The sequence below is a fragment of the Clarias gariepinus genome, chromosome 17, assembly GCF_024256425.1.
Source record: "Clarias gariepinus isolate MV-2021 ecotype Netherlands chromosome 17, CGAR_prim_01v2, whole genome shotgun sequence".
NCBI lineage: Eukaryota > Metazoa > Chordata > Actinopteri > Siluriformes > Clariidae > Clarias > Clarias gariepinus.
This window is the reverse complement of record NC_071116.1, coordinates 19,392,329-19,414,547: the sequence shown is the minus strand read 5'-3', so window position 1 is coordinate 19,414,547 and position 22,219 is coordinate 19,392,329. Positions and strand designations below refer to the sequence as shown.

At 40.3% G+C, this 22,219-nt stretch overlaps 1 protein-coding gene across 2 annotated transcripts in view; it reads right to left on the bottom strand.

The window, feature by feature from the left end:
* Window positions 1–22,219, bottom strand: part of LOC128545645 (roundabout homolog 1-like) — a 219,816-nt gene that overhangs the window by 6,659 nt on the left and 190,938 nt on the right. For both annotated transcript variants that reach the window (XM_053516134.1, XM_053516135.1), the window contains 16 exons: window positions 21,998–22,169; window positions 20,462–20,667; window positions 20,065–20,146; window positions 19,759–19,924; window positions 18,508–18,674; window positions 18,297–18,418; window positions 14,809–15,043; window positions 13,598–13,719; window positions 13,164–13,335; window positions 12,035–12,232; window positions 7,955–7,981; window positions 7,279–7,321; window positions 5,455–5,609; window positions 985–1,335; window positions 778–894; window positions 34–178 (listed from right to left, as the gene is read on the bottom strand). In XM_053516134.1, coding sequence (XP_053372109.1) covers window positions 34–178; window positions 778–894; window positions 985–1,335; window positions 5,455–5,609; window positions 7,279–7,321; window positions 7,955–7,981; window positions 12,035–12,232; window positions 13,164–13,335; window positions 13,598–13,719; window positions 14,809–15,043; window positions 18,297–18,418; window positions 18,508–18,674; window positions 19,759–19,924; window positions 20,065–20,146; window positions 20,462–20,667; window positions 21,998–22,169 — 2,480 coding nt within the window. The remainder of the gene's footprint in view (window positions 1–33; window positions 179–777; window positions 895–984; window positions 1,336–5,454; window positions 5,610–7,278; window positions 7,322–7,954; window positions 7,982–12,034; window positions 12,233–13,163; window positions 13,336–13,597; window positions 13,720–14,808; window positions 15,044–18,296; window positions 18,419–18,507; window positions 18,675–19,758; window positions 19,925–20,064; window positions 20,147–20,461; window positions 20,668–21,997; window positions 22,170–22,219) is intronic.

The window sequence follows — 22,219 nt, the reverse complement described above, 5'->3', positions numbered from 1 at the left end:
TTTGTGTGTGTGTGTGTGTGTCTGTGTGTATACCTCTTATCCATGGGCTGTAGATAGTCCTCAGAGCTGCGGCTGGTAGGGGGGTTGATAGGAGGTGGAGGAAGAGGCTCGGCCCAGTTCACTGCACTTTGTTTAGACAGTTTAGGGGTGCGAGTTCCTTTTTTATGATTTTGACTCCCTGAAGCGAAAACAAACAAATGAATAAATAAAGACACCTTAACACATTTCCAAGTGTGCAGTACGTTTCCCCCCATCCATGGTTAGATAGATTTTTTAATTATTATTTTTGATGTAAAAAGCGTGACAGAAATTAAATCCTCAATAAGTCAGCCTTAGCGGAAACGATGTTGCTTTCTTATCAGTCTCAGTTGATGTCGACTTTCTTAAACTTTATTTATCCTCAAGCAATATAACCATCATTCATAGTAACATTACTAAACAGTTATTTACTTACTGTAACTACAGTAACTGAATTACTGCTTTATTTATAACCACTCATACAAACAAGAAAGCTGTGCACTTTTTCTCGCAGTTATTAATTATTAATATACGAATCATTACTGGAATTAAAGCTTTCGACTTTACACCCACTAATAACATTGTTCCAATTTATGTTCTTTATAAACAGCATTTAAACTACAGTATGGCAATTGAGTTATCAAATAATATACCCAAGAACCCAGGCAAATTCCCACTCTTCACACCAGGTTTTTAATTTGAATGCCAGCCGTGACCGCCCACATGGTTGCTGTGATCGTGTGTGTGCTTGCATCATACCCGATGTGCTGTTGCTGGCTCTGTCAGAGCTGTGGTAGGACCCTGCAGAGCTGTGCTCATTTGCCTGGTTATAGGGGATGGTGGCAGGCAGACCGACCTCACCTCCTCTGTAATGATCTGAGAATGCAGGATAGAGAAATAATATTGACACTCCAAAAATATAGAATTAAAACTGTAAGATTATGATGTACGGTTGAACACACTCACCCTTGTTCAGCCTGTTCTGTTCCATAACGTTGAACTGTAATTGTGACGGAAGCTCCGGCGGTTTGGGTTGCTGCGGTTTCCAGCGCTTGTCACAGAAGTCACCAGGCCCTGCGCCGCTGTTCTTGCTCATGATGTTTGATTGGATGAGCTGGGTGGTTGCATAAGGAGTGGGCTCATATGGTGTAGGTGGGCTGCCTCCGGGCCCCATGTAGCACATGCTGGGGTTATTGAAGGTCTTCATCTCGTTGAGTTTGTTCGAGAGGTCTACATCGCTGTACACGGCTGAGTCGGAGCCTATCAGGACTCCTTGCTTATTGTCTAGTTGGCTGTTGTAGTTAGCAATGCAATCAGCTGAGAAGAAAAAAAAAAGAAAAATAATGAATCCCACTGTATGAAAAATGTGCGTAAATTTTTGGCCTGATGTACTGTGGATTTTACATATTGTTCCTATTGAGTGGAAATTTTGCCCTTAATTCAAATTTGTTCATACTGTACATGAGTGATTTTTTTAGTGTACAGTTGATAGACAATCATAAAGTTGAAAACTGATTATTTTTCCAGCAAAGACATGCCACGAAGCGCTTTACTACAATAAATGACAATGTCTGCAAAACAAGCTGGTCCCTATTATACCACTACAGTAGCTATAAACAATTGTTCCTTTACAAGCCTCTCTTGTTCTTTTTCTTAATGGTAATAAGAAAAAAATGCAGCTTGTCCGATAACTGTGAAACCGCAAAGACCACGTCAAAGCCCTGGAAGTTGTGGCTTTTCCTCTGACCCTGAAAACTCTATTAAAAATGTCCCCACACAGAGAAATGTCCTTAACAGGCTTGTTTTTAACCACTCGCCCTATCATTCGGAGATCGCAAGTTCGATCCCCGGGGGATTCTGTAACCTCTCGCAGCCGGAGGCCTAGAGAGAGCTGATTGGCCGAGCTCTCCCTCAGAGGGCAGGGATGAGAGAGTGTTCTTAGTGTTCTCACATTAACTACGACTCTACAGCCAATCAGGGGCATCAGTGAGCTCACGCAAGAGGAAGGAGTGGATAGCGCTGTCCTCCTAATGTGTGTTACGCCAAAGATGCATAAGCGAGCAGTTCGAAAAGATGCAGTCGGCTGGCGTCAAGTGGTTCGGAGGAAACACGTGATAGTCTTCGGCCCTCTCGGCTAAGTGGTAGTAGTAGCTTAATGTGGGCGCCCTCTAGTGATGGGAAAGAATTGGACACTACTAAATTAGCGAGAAAATCGGGAAAAAATAATAATAATAATGAAATACAGTAGTATAAACACCTTCCGACAAATCAGAATGGAAAATTTAGCTGTAATGAGAAAATGTGTGAGAAAATTCTCTCATATTTAGAGCATTACTGTTTTTCACTTCCTTGAATAGGAGAGACGGATGGACTAACAAGCTTTCATTTGTCAATATGGAACAATTGTGAAAATGCACAGCAATATGTTCTGCTGCTTGGTTCATTGCTCTCTTTATTGTTTTTGTTTATAGACACATTTTACTTCCCCATCTTTATCTGGGTGAAACTGAGTAAAATTTAGATTGCACCACAGTGCCTTATTTGGAAATTGATAAATGTATATCTTATGTATCTTAAGCTGCAGGATTCTGTGATTATTTAGTCTGAAGACAGTCTATAGTCTTCCTTGTTCCTACTGTAGGTAGGGCACATTTACATTACATATATTCCCATACCTCCATATTATGCATTACCTCTAGACCTCCATTATAATTTTTTTTTTATCAGACTTTTTATTGTATTTGCTCATTAATAGCCCTTACTCTGGAGTGATTTGTCATCTTAAAATTAATAACGTTCCACAGCGTGTCTTGTACTCTGGTCTGTCTCCAGTCTATCTATATTTAGCATCACAACCTTCAAGTCCCACTGTTGCGCAGGGCAGCATGCATCAATGAAACACTATCATGATACAATTACTTGATGTTATCTCCAGCAGCAGAGGAGGAAGGCTGTCATAGTAAAACTTTTATGAATCCACGTGAGCACAGATGGGCAGAATAAAGCACGGCACAGTCAAGGACATGTTTTTTTTTTTTTTTCTGTTTCCCGACAAAGTACACAAGCAGGGATCGATCTTGGTCTTTCTACCTGAGCGGACTGATAGATCTGAGTAGCTAAAACAAACAACCCGAGCTCCCATAAAATGAAGCCTGCTTTATTGCAGGAAGCCAATTAGACTGATGTTGGCTTTGTGTCCTCCTCAGCGTCTTTCCACGGCGGACTAATTGCTTCAGAAGAGTTTCGAAAGGCACTAAAGAGGCTTCTTTTCCAATAATCCAGATGTACATAATTATGTAATGTATGCAATATATTATATTGTTGTCTTTATTTAATCATAGTGAATGTTCTTCTGGCTCCCTGATCAATTACATACTGTACTGTAGTCCTGCAGGCTCACGACTTAAACAGGAAAATAGCTGATATCTAATATGGAGCTACTGTAGTATACTGTAGTCTGCTTAGAATAAATCTGGTGTAATGTGACTGGAGAATCCACAGCCAGGAGTTTTCTTAAAGAACACCTCAAGCTGACAGCTCCCAATAGACACGATAAACTGGGCCATGGTCAGTAAGTAAAGGAAACTGGGTGTGTGATACATTACATGATAAATGTTTAACATTTGAGCTGAACAGTGCATTGGTTTAAAACCTCACCTCAACAGGTTTTCAAGCCTCCTGGTTCAAGTGTAAGCAGTATGGCAGGGACGGCAACAGCAGCATGTGATGTACAAGTCCTTCCCGTACAAATAGCCCTCATGCTGCTCAGTTTAACCGGAACCTTTCCATACTCTCAGTAGATTGCCTGCTTGGCGTATTTGCAAGCATCATACAGTAGCTTCCTGTTCTTGTTAAGCTCTGTGCATTTTCACCTGTCTTTTGTTTCTCACGTCTTTATTAAAGAACCATTCTTGCTGCAAAACCAAAAGTCCAGGATCTGATCCAAGTCCTCCTACACACCTTGTCCCTAACCTGCAGAATGCTTTAAAACACAAAACAACCAACCTAACACACTTATCTTGCCTGAAATTTAACGTGTTGGGTTCAATCCAATGGACTTTCTGTTTGACTAGACAGGATGGAAGACGCTGATTAGGTTCAACTTCATAAGTCTTTTGACCTGTAATGAGGACTTCTCCTTATTTGAGTTATGTCTTTTATGTGTCTTCAGTTGAAATTCATACGGTCCTCCTTTCACTGTTTCAACTAGCACATATTTGTCTTCCAAAATATCTAAACCAAGCATTCAAATACATATTTCATTTTTTCACAGCTTACCAGTGTACCAGGAGATCAGGTTTCGACATTGATTGATTTACATGCATTGAGTTTTAGGAGAGAATAAAAAAAAAAACAGTTTGAGCAATAGTTTGAGAAAACATTTTCCAATACTCAATTACTCATTCTCTATATTGCTTATCCTGTACAGGGTCATGGGAGGTCTGGAACCTATCCCAGGGGACTTGGGGCATGGGTTGCAAACTGAACAGGGAGCTAATCCATCAGAGCACAAGCCTGCTCACAACCACACACTGTTGGAGGAAACCAGACAGTCCAAAGAAAACCCACCAAGCATGGGGAGAACATGCAAACTCCATGCACACAGACTGGACTCAAACCCTCGACCCTGATGGTTTAAGGCCACAGTGCCAACCACTATGCCAATGTGCCGCCCATTTTTCTATACTCCTATTGAGAAACTCTAAATGTTTGCAAACTTTTTTGCAAACAACCCTTGAGGAAGACTCTTCTAAGAGAGCATTATAATGTAGTGCCATGTGTTTTCTTCTAACTAGTACTTTTAATTTAACTTCAATTTAATTGAACCTTAAGGGAGACCTGGTCAATAAGGCATCAGATTAAAAACAAATGGGGGAAAAAACAGCACTGCAAAGCAATTAAAACCAGCAGCAATCATAATAAAACAGTTCATCTGATAATGAGATGATTTTCTTTTGTTTAGCGTGTTTTTTTTTTCGTTCCTACTTTTAACCCTTGCATTTTTGTGCCACGAATCACAGAATAGCATCCCACAAATAATGTCCTAGGACCAAAGAGAGCCGTCCTACAACGTCTTTATTAAGGAAAACAATCCGGTACATTTTCTTCCTAATTAACGACCCCCTGCTCTTGATATGTAGTCATGTGTTCCCTATTAATCCTGATGTCTCGCCTCTTCCAACAGTCGCGATTGTGTTTGTTTCACACCTGCATTCTCTCAGCTTTTTCCCCCTCTTCTCAGTTAGGCACGCCTATTTTTTATGCACACCTTAAATTTAGGGAAAAGAAAATGTTCAAGGCAGCACAAAAGCTTTGTCACGCACTGAAAAAGCTACAAACATCATGTATGGATCTGCTTTTCCTCAGCCATAAGAGAGAGAGAGAGACAAGAGGCCTTGACGAAATGCATATGAGAATGTTGGTGTGTGCTTGTACCTGGACGGCTGTAGGTGGTCAGGTTGCTGTCGCTGGTTCCGTTGCCGCCGTTACAGCAGTTGATGCTGCAGTCTTTGTGGTTAGCGCAGGCGTTGGGCCATGAGTCAGCTAGCCATGGCTGGTTGGCTGCATCTCCTATGTTCAGTAAACCAGGCCTGCAAAATATTTAATTGCAGTGACTAAACTGTATTGTTATGTACAGTATTGATAAAAGAAAAAAGGATAATAAATGTACAGATTAGCATGCAGGTAAAAGTGTACAAAAAAGTAATATTCCTTATAATATGCCACACACAAAAAAAAGTGATATAAATATCTTGAATCTTTTGTAAAATAAATACTTTTTATCAAATTATATATTAGAGCAGTTGAGGGCCTTGCTCAAGGGCCCAACAGGGACAACTTGGTGGACGTGGGATTTGAACCTTGGACCTTCCGAGGCATAGTCCAATGTCTTAACCACTGAGCTACCCCTGACATGTAAGTTTCTTTTTTCTGTTGGAGAGTAATTTTGCTTTGCAAGAAAAAAAAAATGCATAAAATAACTCGGCAAAAGAACAAGAAAGTTACGTTTAAAATATAACTTTGTTTTTTGGTTTGTAATCTTGTATTTATAATAATATTTTCTTAAATTTTAGACATAGTCGACTAGATTCAAGATCTTTTTTTAAGTCATGTTTTGCAGTGTAGGTTAATTTTACTTATTTTTTGACTCATGTGGACGATAATTTAATATTATAATATATAATAATGAGCTCTAGAACCTTATTTCTCCCTTTAAATGTTTACATCTCTGCAGTGTGCATTGTCAAGAGATATTGAACATTTTGTGTAAATTAATACTTTCTTCAATAGCAAACAACCACACTTTATCTTTAAACCATCCATACTAGACATATAAGAAAAAGCAAAAACAAAACCAGTGTAATACCCATAAAGACATCCTGATCAGATGTGACGTATAAATTGCATCTGTCATTTATACTGTGTAAAATACCTCATGACATCTCCCATTACCCCTGTAGAAATAAAGCGAGACTGAACACATCACACTAAATACAGTATTTATAGGCGCCGATTCATAATGCAGAGCTGCGAAATCAATAAATAATTTTTCCCTGCATGACTGTATGACTTCTTTGAGGTGACTTCATAACCACGGCTCCAGGCGCAGCACGAACATCAAACCCAATGTCATTCCTAAACATATTTTTTTTGAACAGCATAAATCTTTTAACTGGCAGGAGAACAGTAAAAGTGCGAGTGAATGTTTATGTGTGTGTGTGTATGCGTGTGTCTGATGAACCTTGTGTGTCTGCTCTCATCCACTGTACTGTAGCTTCTACTCTTGGCTTCACTAAACCTCTGTGTTTTCTGTCTCGATAGGTATGCGCGCGGAGCGTTTTTAGCTCGGATTAGCTTTGGGGGTGCTAATATTTTTTGCTTTAAAGGATAATGTGATTTGTGTTTGTTCCGATGCACAGTCAAGCCCGAGATTTAATTACAGGTTTGCAGGCAGGCATGCAAATTCAGACGCTCATGCAGGAAGGTATTAGAGAAGCTAAAACGGCAAAAAATTACAAATCTGGGGCATGTTTCTGCTTATGCGGAGATATAAAATGTCATTACTCTAATAGCTAGTGCTATTATTTAGATCATATCGTGATTGTATGGGTGGAGAGACATAGATATTGTGTCTTGGCTCAACATCTCCCCCTGTTGGATTTTCTCAGCATCTGTCTCATTTTTGTCTTCCCTCAGGAAGCACAATGTGCATTTTTGATCTCTTCCACAGAAATAAACACACCTTATAACCCTACTTACCGTCCGGCACTGCAAACAGCCTCTCCTCCTCTCTGATATGCCACTAAATCAAGACAGAAAAGAGAACATTCATGAATCACCCAGCATAAAAAGGCACAAGCCATGAACCACTTTAGTCGCAAGGACGTGTTGTCTCATGCTCAATCCCCTCTTCCTTTTACTAATCCAAACAGAATACGCCATTTTGCATCTATTTTATGACTCATGTCATCCATCTACAGGTACAAATATCCATAATCTCTACCTGCGAGCAAAAACAAACATGCGCCGGGAAGGTAGCGGATTCGGATCAGATCCCCAGGCTGATACACTTGATGACAGGAATTAAAGTTCAAACACGTCCTAATCGAGATGGGATTACTCACAGGAACCACACACTAAGAGATTGTCCCCTGAGGGCAGTGAAGATGAGGTTAAGGCCAGGGCCAGTGTGGGTTTGTGGTTAAGGGCTTGCTATGGGCATGCAAGGTTATATCCAAGAGGTTTGTGGGGGGAAAACAAAATCTAGCTTCTATGCATTATTTTAAAGACCACAAACATTTCTGGCATGTCTAAGGACTAGATAGGGCATGAATCTTTTAAAGCATCAGCAACAGCGCAACAACAAATTAAAGTGTTGCTCAATATTGCTCCTGTTTCTGTGAGAATGGTGTTGAATGTGAAGAGGTTTGCATACCTGTTGGAGTGAAGGTGAACGAGGGAACTGTAAAAAACAGAGGAAGAGAGATTTGCATTGTAAATATTGTGGTAACACAACTGCATCAGATATCGCATAAGCAGCTACAGCAGAAGCTGTGAATTATTTTTGCATAAACTAAAAAAAAAAAAAAAAACCTACAACAGAATCCTGATAAAGTAGTTTGTTCTGAAAAGCCGCCCAACACACAGGCTGCACTGGTTAAACTGATTTGCAAAATGTTTTTCCCTTCAATTTTTTTTTTCAGCTTACTTGACTACATTAATTAATAAATATTTCATTTTTTACTAATAGCCTTAATTTTGTCTTATTTTCTTGTCTATGATAGAGGATTAGTAGCAGTAATTCCATTATTTGTTTTATTTTCACCAGCATTTACTAGATGGGTTCGCCAGTTTGACCCGCTCAACCTGTGTCTTGGCACATCATAGCTGATCAGTCGAAGAATTTTTCTACTCGGGGTTCTGGCATAAATGAAGCAAAAACTTCATTTTTCACCACAACAAGCCTAGCATATTTGTTGGTTTGGTGGATTTTTTTTCTTATACTGTAATTTTCTTAACAGTAAGAACAAATCAAAAGTATGGTTCACCAATGTCTTGGCCAAACGACTTACGGACATTGTGAATTTTCTTGGCATTTTTGTTTCTTCTCATTTTTCAGTCATAAGGGATGTTGAAATCAAACCAGGACTTTTGATTGTGTAGAATAACAGAATACAGTAAGACTACAGTCTCCTTATTTCTCTCTATTATCCGCAGCTATATACAGTAAATGCACTTATCCCATTATTGAGTGGATACTATTAAGGTAGGAAGTTTTCCCAGTATACTGGAGCCATGATTGGATTGACAGCAAGGTAAGGACTGTACAGGAGATGTGGCAGAGTGGTGATGTTTGTGAATAATTGTGTGTATAGTTCGACGTTATCTGTCGATTTTAAACAATCAGCTAAGATTTCACTTGCAGAATGTTCACAGAAACGTCTGCACTGGGCTTTGAGCCACCTCGGCTGTGTAAGTTCTTTATTCATACCTGTAGATGTAGGCCTTGTTTAAAACGTTTGCACATTTCAAATGCAGCTCTCATCGTCATATAGTGTGTAAACTCTTTTGTAAATGTCAATCGGATTTACACTTTTATTTACAAAAAGTCCCAGTTTGATTGTACGCCCCTTATAAGTCTGTGTGCTATTAAGAGATATTGTTATAGCAAAAACAAGGAAGATAATAGCATGCACACTTTACTAACGCTTTCAAATACAGTAGTACTGTAGAAGTGTTTTATATTATAGCAATATTTATTATCCAATTACAAGGAAACCTCACATATGTTTGTGACCCCTAGACTGGGAACCCACTGACTTATTACTTAATAAAAATTGCATGCTTTTCTAAAAACCACCAACAAGATTTGTAAATACACGGGTCACAGAGACTGGGGCAGAAGCAAACATAACCCCATCTTCTTCCTTTAGTTAATTGGAAATTTGACTTTAACTGAAGCAGAAAAGTATACGTTTCAAAGGTCTCCCATATCAAATGGCAAAAAAGCTACATAAAAAGCAATGGGGTCAAAAAATATTTGCAAGGGGGCATAAATATTGGCACGTGTGTGCAAATCTGTGCTACAGTTAAAGGAAAAAAGACAACCACGCTGGGCTGGCTCCTCCTAACTGAGGTTACAATCAGCCTTCATCCTGGTTCCTAATATAAAATCAGAGTAATAACATCCACAAATCTGTCTCTCTCTCTCTTTCACACCCCTCCCAAATGTCAGCTTGTGAATGTCAGCACCATCTCTGACGTGCTACTCCTCTGATCGTCAGGCTTTTTTGAGCTCTGTTGGAGAGATTACCCTAACGCTTTTTTTCCCCACCATGTTATCAGTCTAGCTGCTTTTCGCGATTCCAGGATGAAAGCAGATGACAGCAGTCACGCGAGATAGTACCAGAAAAGCAGGAAGACGCAAAACGTGATCGAATGAAAGAAATTAAATTACTATGGTTACACCAAATGTAGCGTGATCTGCCTTTTAGACAGGAACATACACATTTTTTAAGTGTGCAGACGTTTCACGTTTCTAGTTTTTTTGCAGTTTAAAAAAAAAAAGCCTGTTTGCTCTGTAGTCACATTTTTCTAAGTCTGTTTTGCACAGTGGGATGAACAATCACTGCTGACATATCATGCCATTCCACAGACTTGTGTGAGCAGTTACAATTACAATTCATTTCTCCATCTGGTGTGTTGCTAAATCAGGCTTTAGCAGAAGTGACACAATGATGATGTACAGTGTATGCAATAAACAGTAAGAATAACATTGCTCTGTAATTATAGTTAAGAGCTGATTTTCATTCCACTGATTGTATGTTGACTTTAAATCACAGAGTAAGTTCTATGTTGTGTATATTTCAAAAGTACCATAGAGTACATTATATAGTATAGTATACTCTATATTGTATATTGTGTGATTTGTGCTGTATTTGGTTGACTCCACCAAATTTGTTGACACTATGCAGATTTGTAATTGGTAAAAAGAAGAATCTAATTCAGGTACAGATTCTAATTCTAATTCAGATACAGATTCTAATTCTAATTCAGATACAGATTCTAATTCTAATTCTAATTCAGATACAGATTCTAATTCTAATTCAGATACAGATTCTAATTCTAATTCAGATACAGATTCTAATTCTAATTCAGATACAGATTCTAATTCTAATTCAGATACAGATTCTAATTCTTATTCTAATTCAGATACAGATTCTAATTCTAATTCAGATACAGATTCTAATTCTAATTCTAATTCAGATACAGATTTTAATTCTAATTCAGATACAGATTCTAATTCTAATTCTAATTCAGATACAGATTCGAATTCTAATTCAGATACAGATTCTAATTCTAATTCAGATATAGATTCTAATTCTAATTCAGGTACAGATTCTAATTCTAATTCAGATACGGATTCTAATTAACTCCATTTTAGATACTGCTTAGACTCTTTTTTTTTCCAGGTACTGTTTCTGCTATTCATCAATCTTCTAAGTATGATACTGATTCTAATTTTGATTCTTTTTTTTTGCTACTGGTTCTGTTTGTGTTTTAGATACTGATTCTGTTTCTAATATTGATTCTGGTACTAATACTTATTTGATCATGACTGTTTCTGATACTAATTCTAATCCTAAATCTCTTTCAGATACGTATACTAATTATCTTTCTGATTCCAATACTGATGCTGATACTAATTCCATTTCAGATACAGCTTCTGGTACTAATTCTGATTCTGACAGTTTTCCGATAGTGACTAATTCTGGTTGTGTGTCTAATACTAATTCTGTTATTTATAAACATTTCGTGTACTGCTTCTATTTCTGTTTCAAACTACTAATTCTGAGTTTGTTATACAGTACAAGTGACATATTAGATGATGTGATTATCTAATGAGTAATTAGATAATAAATTAAATTTATTGATTAACAAGATGTTCGGCACGATAACGTGTTTTATGTACCATCATGTTTAGTGAGCTATGACATTGTGTCAGTCAAATCAGGTTGTCCAACACTATACAGTTCTGTAACCGTGCACAGAAATGATAATTAGTGTGGTTTGTTTCATGCTAAACTTTGTACATTGCAGACATATTCAGCTCTTTAGTGGAATTTTTTTTTAAATAAAATTTAATCAGCTATAAACATGTATGAGAGAATATACTTTGGATTAGTGAGTGCTGGATGCAATCCAGTACTATTTGTCGTTTGAGTGTGTAATAACCTTAACCTAACACAACAATGCACCTACTGTATTTCAAGATTGAGGAAATAGACTGAAAAAAGCTGTTTCCGCTGCCATGCTTAAAAAGATGTTGCAGCTAAACCTTTTTTTTACTAAACCAAGATAAAGCTCGGTCGAAAAATCAGAGAAGCAACCTACAGTAAATTAAAACACTGCATCAAATCAAATGACTGTCATCGATTTTAACATTTATTTTATTTATGAAATCTCGGCACAACCATCAACTAGTTTTAATAATTGCATTAATAAGATCACACACCTTTACGAATGCCAGCGTAGCTGCTGCTCAGGCCGCTCCTCTTCTTCCGGTGCCTGTACAGCCACACGCTGAAGACCATAAGCACCACCCAGCAGGTGGCGCCGATGCCTGCGATGAAAGCAGGCTGCTTCACCACATCAGAAATGTTGGAAAATGTGTCCGGGTCATTTATACTAGCCCAAACCTGGCCAGATGTGTCTGCAAAACAGTATGTTGATAAAAACAAAACAAAACAAAAAAACACCAATGAGAAGCTTTAATACGAATCTTATGGTCAGATGGAAATGTAGTGTTTCCACTTACGGCCTCTAAATCACAAGTGGGCTTGATTAAACACATCCAGATAAAAGAGTTGATAAATACATAATGGCACGTCGATGATAAGTACTGTACTTCGAGGTAACAACACTCAATTGTGTATTACAGCACTAAAGTGTTCTTGTTTAATTGCTCTTTCTCTCTGTGTGCATGTGTATGCGTGTGTGTATTGGTTGTACAACCTACAAAAGAACTGACTGATAAGCAAGGCAGGAATTATTCAAGACTTGATTAAAATTGCAGTTGTAAATGCCAGGATAGTTTTTTTTTTTTATCAAGACCTACGAAAAGCAACAGGACAAACCTGCTAAAAGTGTACGCAAGAAAAACTTCACAGTATATACAATTTGTCAACCTGCCTCTACTTGTTACTTAGCCCTGCATAAATATTTACCCCCCTGTGAACTTTTCCCATTGTGTCATCATTCTTTACAAGCTGAAACTGAAATGGAATTTTTCCTTTTTAAAAGGCATAATAAAAAAGTGTTATGCACAAAAAAAAACCCCAAAAAACATACAGTTACTTATCTGCAACTCATCTGATCATGGCTGGTTTTGTTGATGATTTATAAACTATGGGATTGCCATAAATTCTATTATTAGCAAAGGTAGGATGTGAGGCACCGACAGCGGTGTTCCCATAGTTATGCTACATTCAATAACTGGTATTACAAAACCGAAAGATTAAAAGTTATAACTAATAATCCAGTGAATCTATATATAATTCCCCAAACTATCAAATAAATAGCTGGAGCAGAACTTTAGCAGAACAGGTTAGAATCTAAGACAGATGTATAACTTGTAATCTAACCCAGCTGAAAGAAGGTGACATCACTCTTGACCCCTGGTCCAGCTCCATTGCTGGCCGCGACCTCCACACTGTACCGAATGCCGGGCGACAGACTTGGGATGACGACGGAAAAAGTGGAGCCATCCACGGTACGGTTGACATGGTATCGGCTCTCGTTGCCCAGGCACCAAATCTAAAGAGGAAAATATTCAGCCATGATAATCACCCAAGAGTCCTCTGATCAGAGGTAATAAAACACTTCACTCATATAATAGACCTTATATCACTAAGCAAGCCATTCATTTAGTTTCAAAGTGCCACTTGATCAGTTCTGCCACTAGGGGTCTGTATATCTCTTCGGTTGCATTCGATTGCTTCCCATACCATGCTTGCACTACCTACACTATATAGCACCCTCTGCGGTCTGTCTGAGAGTGGTGACGGCCTCGTGTTACCTTGTACTCCTGGACCACGCCGTTCTGCTCCTCCTCTGGAGGTGGTTGCCAGGCGACCAGGATGGCTGTCCCATTGGTGTCACTCTTGGTGACTGTAACTCCACGTGGGGCACCACTGGGAGCTGTGATGATACGGAAAAAAAAAAGAATCTAGTTAAAGCTTATGTTAGCTAAATTATTCTTCTTATTATATTCCATTTCCAGGATGTTGCATCATACCCAAGATAAAATACAAGCCTGTCTTTTTGTCCCCAGCTTGGCATGACCTAAAATTGACTGAGGAACGTTCAGGGCATACTTTTTCTTTCATGCTTTGAGGTTGTTGTTTTTTTTTTTCCAAGTAATGAGACTCTCCTCCACCCGCAGTGAAACTGCTTCAAGTCTCCTTGCAGAGTTTTTGATTACTGGAGTTTGCTCAGTTGAGTGAGTGAGTGTGTGTGTGTGTGTGTGTGTGTGTGTGTGCGCGCGAATCGTGTGAAAATAACAGCCTGGAAAATTGCGCTCACGCAGTCTCTACACTTAACTGCAGACATTCTAGGCCTTAAGGGTCATATAAATCCATAAATGGTTAGGTGAAGTTCAAATATGTATCTTTGACATCAGGAAATGTCTAGGGGAGCTCAATTTGCTGCTTATTCTTCTGGAGAATTAGAGAACTAAAGAATTAATTAGAAAGTTGCAGGGCATGAGGCTGATGAGTGTAATTAGAATGAGTCAGTTTGCCTTCAGGCTGAGCAGCTTCATCACTTTGTTCTTAAATATAACTCAGACTGCAGGGATGCCAGCGGGCCAAGGCGAGGCCTAACTGGAAGAACTCGCGTAGCAATTATCTACACAATTCGCTCTATGGACAGCCGAACTCTATGGCGCAGCATGATCTATAATATGCTCGCCACAGGAATTTCAAAACAACTGTGGTTTATTAGAACATGAAGACACTTATACCGCGTAAAGCCGACTGGTTTGACCTCTGCGCTAGCCTCATTAGTGATATCATCACAAAACGCATCATCTGCATTTCTAGTTTATTACACGAGGCATCTCGGCTGCTGCCGATAACACATGAGCTGGAATAATGATGAGCAGTCTAATCTAGCCAGTTAGTGGCGTGTAAATAACAAACGCAATGCCTGATGAGTGAGAATGATTGTGAGAAAATTGACTTTGCGGCGTTCTCTCACAGAAGACATTTCGCTCATCGGTGCACTCACCCTCCTCCAACGTTCTGACCACTTTCACCTCGCTGTCGGCTCCCTGGAACTCGTCAAAGAAAGGACGCACTTTAAACTCATAAGAGACGCCCTTCTTGAGTTGAGGTACAACAGCGCCGTCCTCGCCAGGAGTGCGCACTTCGAACACACCCCACTGACCGCGGGGCTCGCCGGACTCTGACGAGGGCCGATACATCACCTTGTAGCCCTGAATATACTGAGACTGCTGCTCCACCTACGCGACAAAAAGAAAACAATATATATACAGTCATGATTAAAGGTTAGTTCACCCTTTTTTAATCCTATGTGTTTTTGTTTAAAACATAATAAAAATCATTTGATTGTAGCAGGGCCTGGTATTACAACCTCACACATAACAACATTTAACTTTTTTTACCATGCCGTTACTTATTTCACAAAAATGAAACAAAAAAGAAAAAACATGTGGACAATACTAAGTGCCCCCTTATTGCCCCCACAAGATTGTTGAGGGTATGTTTCAGCCGGGTGCTACTAAGCATCAGCCCCAGATTAACTGATTGTCAGCAGGTGTGCAGAACTCTCTAAAAGCAGAAGTTTTGGCAGTTTGCTGGTCAGCAGTGAATACAATGCCAAGAGAAGACATAAGCAATGGTAGATGTTCAAACAACTCAACGTTCAACAATTCTACAGTGAGAAAGATTATTGACATGTGGAAAGCATTCAAGACAGGTTTCTTCTCTGGAGTGGACATCCCAGCATATTCAAGAAACTCAAGAGCTACAAATGAAACTCTACAGGCCTCACTGAGCACAATTAGAAAAAGACTGAACAAGTACAGTTTGTTTGAAAGCGTTGCCAGGAGAAAACCTCTTCTGTCTTTTCTAAAATCATGACGGAGGTTTGAAAAACTGCATCTGAACAAAGCACAAGGTTCTGGAACCATGTCGTATAGACAGATTTTTTAATTGAAATGCTGTGGTGGGGCCCTATGAGAGCTGTGCATATGAGAATTCCTAAAAACCACAATAAACTGAAGTGATATTGTAAAGAAGATTTGGCCAAAAGTCATCCACAAAAAACATTTCGAGTTATTGCTACTAAGGGTGGATCTACAAGCTATTAAATCATGAGGATACTTACTGTAGTATCGCCCTTGTTTTTTTGTTAAATAAATAAAAAATGAGCATTGCCCATTTGAGGTTGTATTTATCTAATACTTAGACCCGCTACGAAATGAGTTATTTTGATTGCATTTTACACAAAAACAGATGGAGCACTTTTGAATATGACTGTAAAATCAAAGGTTAATTAAAAAATTAGTTGGACTACAAAAGAATGCTGCTGTCTCTCTTCGCTTCAGTTTTACAACAATGGTTAAGGGCATATTCAAGGACCAGTTATGTCAGGGTTTAATACTGAAATTGTGCACATTGCTGTTGAGACCACATTGTAAGTAACTACAGATTTAAGCACTTACACAGTAACACATGATTCAGATCCTGCGTTGAATCACTTTTTTTTTACACTGAAATGCATGTGTTGGACTGTCCTTACAAAGAGTAAACAGTTAACACATTAAATACACTTGCAACAAATCTCTGAATACGTGTCACTTTCTCCGCTTACATACTGATGAAACGTTTAGAATTAAATCATCTGTTCGGAATAATGACTAAATAACAGAAAAACGTCGGTGAGTGCAATGGAACCTTTATTGAAACCTTCCACATACGACTCGTTTGTTGAACTGGCTGTTCTCACAGGCCTATGGTAAAATCCAGTCCAGAAGGGCATAATTATAAACCACATGCACATGCAAACAGCAATCTCAGCCCTGATAAATAACAAGGCCTTGAGCCGCTGTGGGCTGGCGGCTTGCAAAGACAGGATTATCCTGTAGTCTTCGAGGGTACGTGCATGTGGAAGGGAGCTCAGACAGAGACCCGTCGCCCCTCCTCAACGTAAAACCACAGCATGAGATCACATTCACCAACGGCTCCTGATTCCTTTCACACTGTGACCGGTTAGCGCACCGCCGCGGCGCTCGCTCAACACACTCGAGGAGGAGAGGGCAAGCAGCGTGACACACTTCCATTCAGGGAGTTGCAAGGTGGGATGTGGTTATTGGTTCTCATCTGTACCCAGCTGTTTCAGCTCAACAGGAGTATGAAGAATGCTAGAGCAGTCGATCCTGCTTTGTGCAATATGAAACCGTTTGAAGAAGACCGCACTCCCTTCTGTGGGGCTTTGGAACAAAACCACAGCCATATATTATCAACAGAACACACTACTAGTTAATGAGAAGGGAAGCTTCCTTTCCTTTCCTTTCAAACATCCAAAAAAAGGATCAGGCAGATTTCTCAAGGGGGTTGGCTACTCTCCCCTCCTCCCACTCTGGCACTGCTAAAGTATTTACATTCTGGGTCTGAGCTCGGGACGGCTGCTCTGACGTATGTTTATGTCAGCTCATTCATCATGATGAACTCGTGTCCGTGGGCCATGGAAAGGCTGACAGGCTGCGAAGCGGAGGGCGCTTGAGAATGTTTAAACAAACTTTCCTTGCTGCGCTGATAAAAACTCATTTTGTCAGCACAGGTGGTCCTGACTGGGACACTAGCTGGTCCGCTTTAATAGGACCTGCAGTGGGCTGGCTTTAAAGCATGGGTTGTTACACAGTGGACATGACTAACATGGTCTACAATAACAAAGTGCAGGGTGTTGCTGACAGGCTTTTTGGGCTAATGGGGATGTTTACATGTACTGTATAAGAAGGGAACTGACAGAGAGGAGAAACAGAGCCAAGCAGGGCCTTGTGAGTGGTTTACTATTTTAAGTATTCGTCCTCAAGAGTAAGGCGGCATGGTGGTGTAATGGTTAGCACTGTTGCTTTGCACCGCCAGGGTCCGGGTTCGATTCCCGTCCAGGCTCGATTCCTGTCTCTATGTGCATGGAGTTTGCATGTTATCCCTGTGCTTGGTGGGTTTCCTTCCACAGTATAAAGACATGTAGGTTAGATTAATTGATGTTCTCAATTGTGTGCCCTGCGATCGATTGACAGGATTACCTTCTGATCAGTAACTCAGAGCAATAACTGAGCCACCAGTGCTCAATAGACGATCACTGCAAGCGGCACTGCTGGGATTTGAACTTATGTTCTTGGTTATTTACCGCAATTGGCATACGCCCTTATCCAGAGGAACTTATCTGACTATACATCTGAGGGTTAAGGGTGTTGCCCAACAGTGGCAACTTTGATGGTGCTGGGGCTGGAACCTGGGACGTTTCTTGGTCAGTTCAGTAGCCCAGCATCTTAACCACCGAGTTACTCCTGCCCCTCCTTACTTTCTCCATTAGAGAATGTGTGCTTGTTGTCATTCTCTCAGACTGGTACCTTTTGTGCTTTAGGGCAGAGATTTATACTTGATATGTACATAGACACATGGACATATAGACAAAAGCACTGATGTGAAATCTAACTGCGAGTGCTGAATAGAATCGTCTCTCACCGTCCACTGCACTCTGACCGAGGAGGATGAGAGGATGGTTGGCTTGTGCAGGTGGACCACAACATCCCCCAGTTCCTTCTGGATCTGACGGTGGTCCACTCCCTGTATGGTTGGAGGCGTGTCTACAAAAATAGCAAAATAATTAAAATGAAGATTGCAGTGACCAAAAATAAGACTAAGTGCACAAATTGTTAATACTATACTTTTTTACCTTGTGTTCGTATGGCATCTGTTATAGGACTGGGGTCGCTCAAACCATAAGCGTTGGCTGCCCTCACCAGGAAAAGATACACCGCGCTAGGCTTTAGACCCTTCAGCATGAACGACTCAGGCTTCACATGATCAGCAAGAGTCACCCAACTGCTGCCAGACGCGTGGCTATAATCACAGTGTAGGAGCGAAAATTTCAATTTTCACTGTCATCCCTTCTGAATACATACCATACGATACACACGCAGTGGGCAGAATGAAAGATATTATCACAAATCTACAGTATGCACACATCATTTTCCATTCCAGCAACAGCAGCAAGCAACCAGTGACATTTGAATTGAGATGCGATCAATTTCGAATTGCAAAGCACTTGTCACCAGATAAAGCAGCAAATGCAAATCGCTTTCTACAGTAAACTCCCATTTAACTGGGTTTGGTACACAAAAATTAATGACCCTTCGCAGCAGTTTTACATTTCTATTGGTTTTTATAAACACATTAAATAATAAATGCACCAAGAAACTATATTTTTAGCTACAACACTTTTACAGTATGATTTAACAAAAATCCTGTAGGACACTGTAAACCTGCACGCAATAAGACAACACAGTGACATGTTGCTCCCTACTGTACCATGCACAACGAATTACAAGCTTTTCATAATACAATAAACACAATGTAATAACATACAGTATGTATGGAAGGCGTTCAGGTCAAACAGGGACTTTTGATTGTGAACAATAACGGAAAACAGTAATGACAGTAAAATCTACTTTTATTGCTTTATATAATCCCCTGCTACACTAACACACTTATCCAGTTTTCCCAAAGCCATGATCAGACTGCCTGCCCACTCCAACAGGTCAGGACATTATGGAGATTGCAGCAATGACTTCCAGCTAAAGTCGTGTAACATGCAAGTGTTATGACTGTGTGTTGGCGACAAGTTATCGTTTAACTTGCTAAATATTCATGGGATCGGATGCGGTGGGCTCCGAAACGACTTTGAAACGTTTGCGCCAGTCAAACGTTTTATTGCGGCAAAGAGTCTCATCACTGTACCGTGCTTGAAGTCATCAAATGAAGTCAATCAGTTTTACAGTACGTCTCCATTCCCGAGAAATTTCATCACAATTCCCAGATTGACTCGAACGCCCCCTTATACATGTCTAAACTTTAAAGCTTAGAAATAATTCAAGTCAAGTGCAAATAAAAGCCCCCAAACTTGGCAGAAACACATTCTGTTCACCTAAAGGCTTCGATCACATAAGACGTGGGTGTAGCTCCATTTGTGTTGGCCTTCCATGTCAGTGTGACGGAGGTGCGAGTAACATCAGTTACTTCCGGTTTGGAAGGCGCCCCGGGAATCAGGTTTGGGTCTGTGGGTCTGCCAGGTTGAACCGCCACTCCAAACTCTGAAACAGTCAAATCACAAATCAGGCCATTTCAGATTTCTGCTGTTTACTAAGAGATCACAGGCTGCTTTTGTGGGACGTTTTCAAACTTAAATGGTATAAAATACCAAACAGATGCTTCTCAGTAAGATAAAGATTACCTTCTACAGTCAGGTATGCTTTCCATGACGCCTCTCCGCTGGGACTGGTAGAGACACAAGTGTACATTCCTGTATCACTGAGCTGTTAGACACAAACACACACACAAAAAGAAGAAAACACTGTGAGATGAAGTGCTTCTGCACCGAATTTCACACACAAATCCACTTCGTCAGAGAGAAAAGACAAAAGTAATTGCAGAGAAAAAGAGGTTGTGTCAGCTTGGCTATTAGAGGCAATTTTAGAGATTGCAGTGAAGAAGAAGTAGTTGTTAAATTGGGTTCATGAAGGTCTTTGTAAATGGAATGCCATCTGTGAGTACATCAAGTGATATTGTATTAGTGTTTTGCTTCGCTGTGGAGAAGTGCAACAAAACGTCATTAAAGTCTATCTTTATACCTTGGCATAACGGATCTGCAGAGCTCCGGTGTCCAACTGCGAGATGCGCGAGTCGTGAGTGGACACCAACACTCCGTCTTTCTTCCAGAGCACCGTCGGAACAGGAGTTCCGGTTGTTATGCAGTTCAGCAACACCGTCCCATCTACAGCTACCGTCTGGTTCTCAGGACCTTGCCGGATCACGGGAGGAGGCCGATCTGAAACGACTGTCATGCAAAGGAAAAATAATGATGAGGAAAAGCATGAAGATAATGACGGGAGAAAAAACTAAAGATGAAATGTGGTGAGTTAAATAAGACGAGCTGAGGAAAAAAACGTAAACCTAGATTTCTATAGACCCTCCAGCATCTGGATGATCATTCGGCTGCAGCATCTGGACTATAACTACTGTAATAATGTCACAACAACTAATAGTAATTAAAAAATCTCATTTAAACACCAGGCTTTTACTTTCAGAGAGGAAATAGGGGGAAAAAAATGATGGCTTAAAGCCGGTGGTATATTGGGGAACGGGGAATTCGGGACACACACACACCTGAAAAACAGCCTGAGGCCGAGATTGGTGATTATTAACATAGACTCAGAGAAGGAAAAAGCATGGGGGTTGGGTGGAAGAAACACACAGGGCTGAGTGCTTGGCTAGATTCAATCAAACACGCTCCATCCTTGTTTCATTTCCATTACGTGTAATTGAGTGTACACCGAGTATGGGAGTTCCATTTCGTGCCTGCCTACGTCTGTGCGGCAAACGACACAGCATTAAAATTACCATATCATTACCCACAGTCCAAAAAGCATGCGGAATCTTCTGCCACCTAGACAAGCTCTGCCTGGTACCACCCTGGGCAATTATGTTTATTAAACTAATGTATGTACATCGCCTGGGCACATACACACATCCAGTCTGTTTTGATGCTGGTTATGCAGGTGTAATTACTTTTACAGACCTTGAAGGGTTTTCAATTCCGTTTTTTTTTAAATAAGTGTGATAATTGTTGCCGAACAGGAAAAGAGAGGAGAAGGGGTCAGCTAGATATCTTCCTTCATACCTATTTTTTTTTTCAATGTGTCAGTCTTTATGGGAACGAGTAAATTTGTAAGAGGAAATCAAAGGAGAGTGGCAGTCTTTGTGTATCCAGTTGCCATGGAAACAGAGTTGTGTAGTTTTTTTTTTTTTTAAACCAGTATGCTTAAGCCCCAGGGATGTCTCATTTGCTCCAAAAAACATTAGAAGGCAAGGGAAACATAGGACAACCAGCATACAGCCTAAAAAGCCAGCGTTCCGTACTGTACCAGTGGTAAACACCCAACCATTCTTATAATGCAGAACAAATAATCAAATCATTCCCTATGGTTTAACAATGCGTTTTTTTGTTTCTGCCACCTGGATTCCAAATTGCAATCCATAAACAAGCACACACACTGTACACTTCCCACTGCTGGGGAAAAAAAAAACACCATTTGAGTCCCCATTGTCTTAATTACATTTCTTATCAGAAGTTACGGCAGTGTGTGTGTGTGTGTGTTCTCTCTCACCGTCTGTAACCTCCAGCAGGGCCTTGGTGATGACGCTGCCGGCGATGTTGAGTGCCTGACAGATGTACCATCCTCCATCGGCACGCTGCACGTCCGTGATGGTGAGATCGCCCGTCTGAGAGACGGAGAATCGGCTGGAGGGCTGTGGGGGCTGGTAGGAGAACAGAAGGTTCTGCCAGTCCAAAAACAAGAGGAGGAGGGAGAGATAGAAACATGTACGAA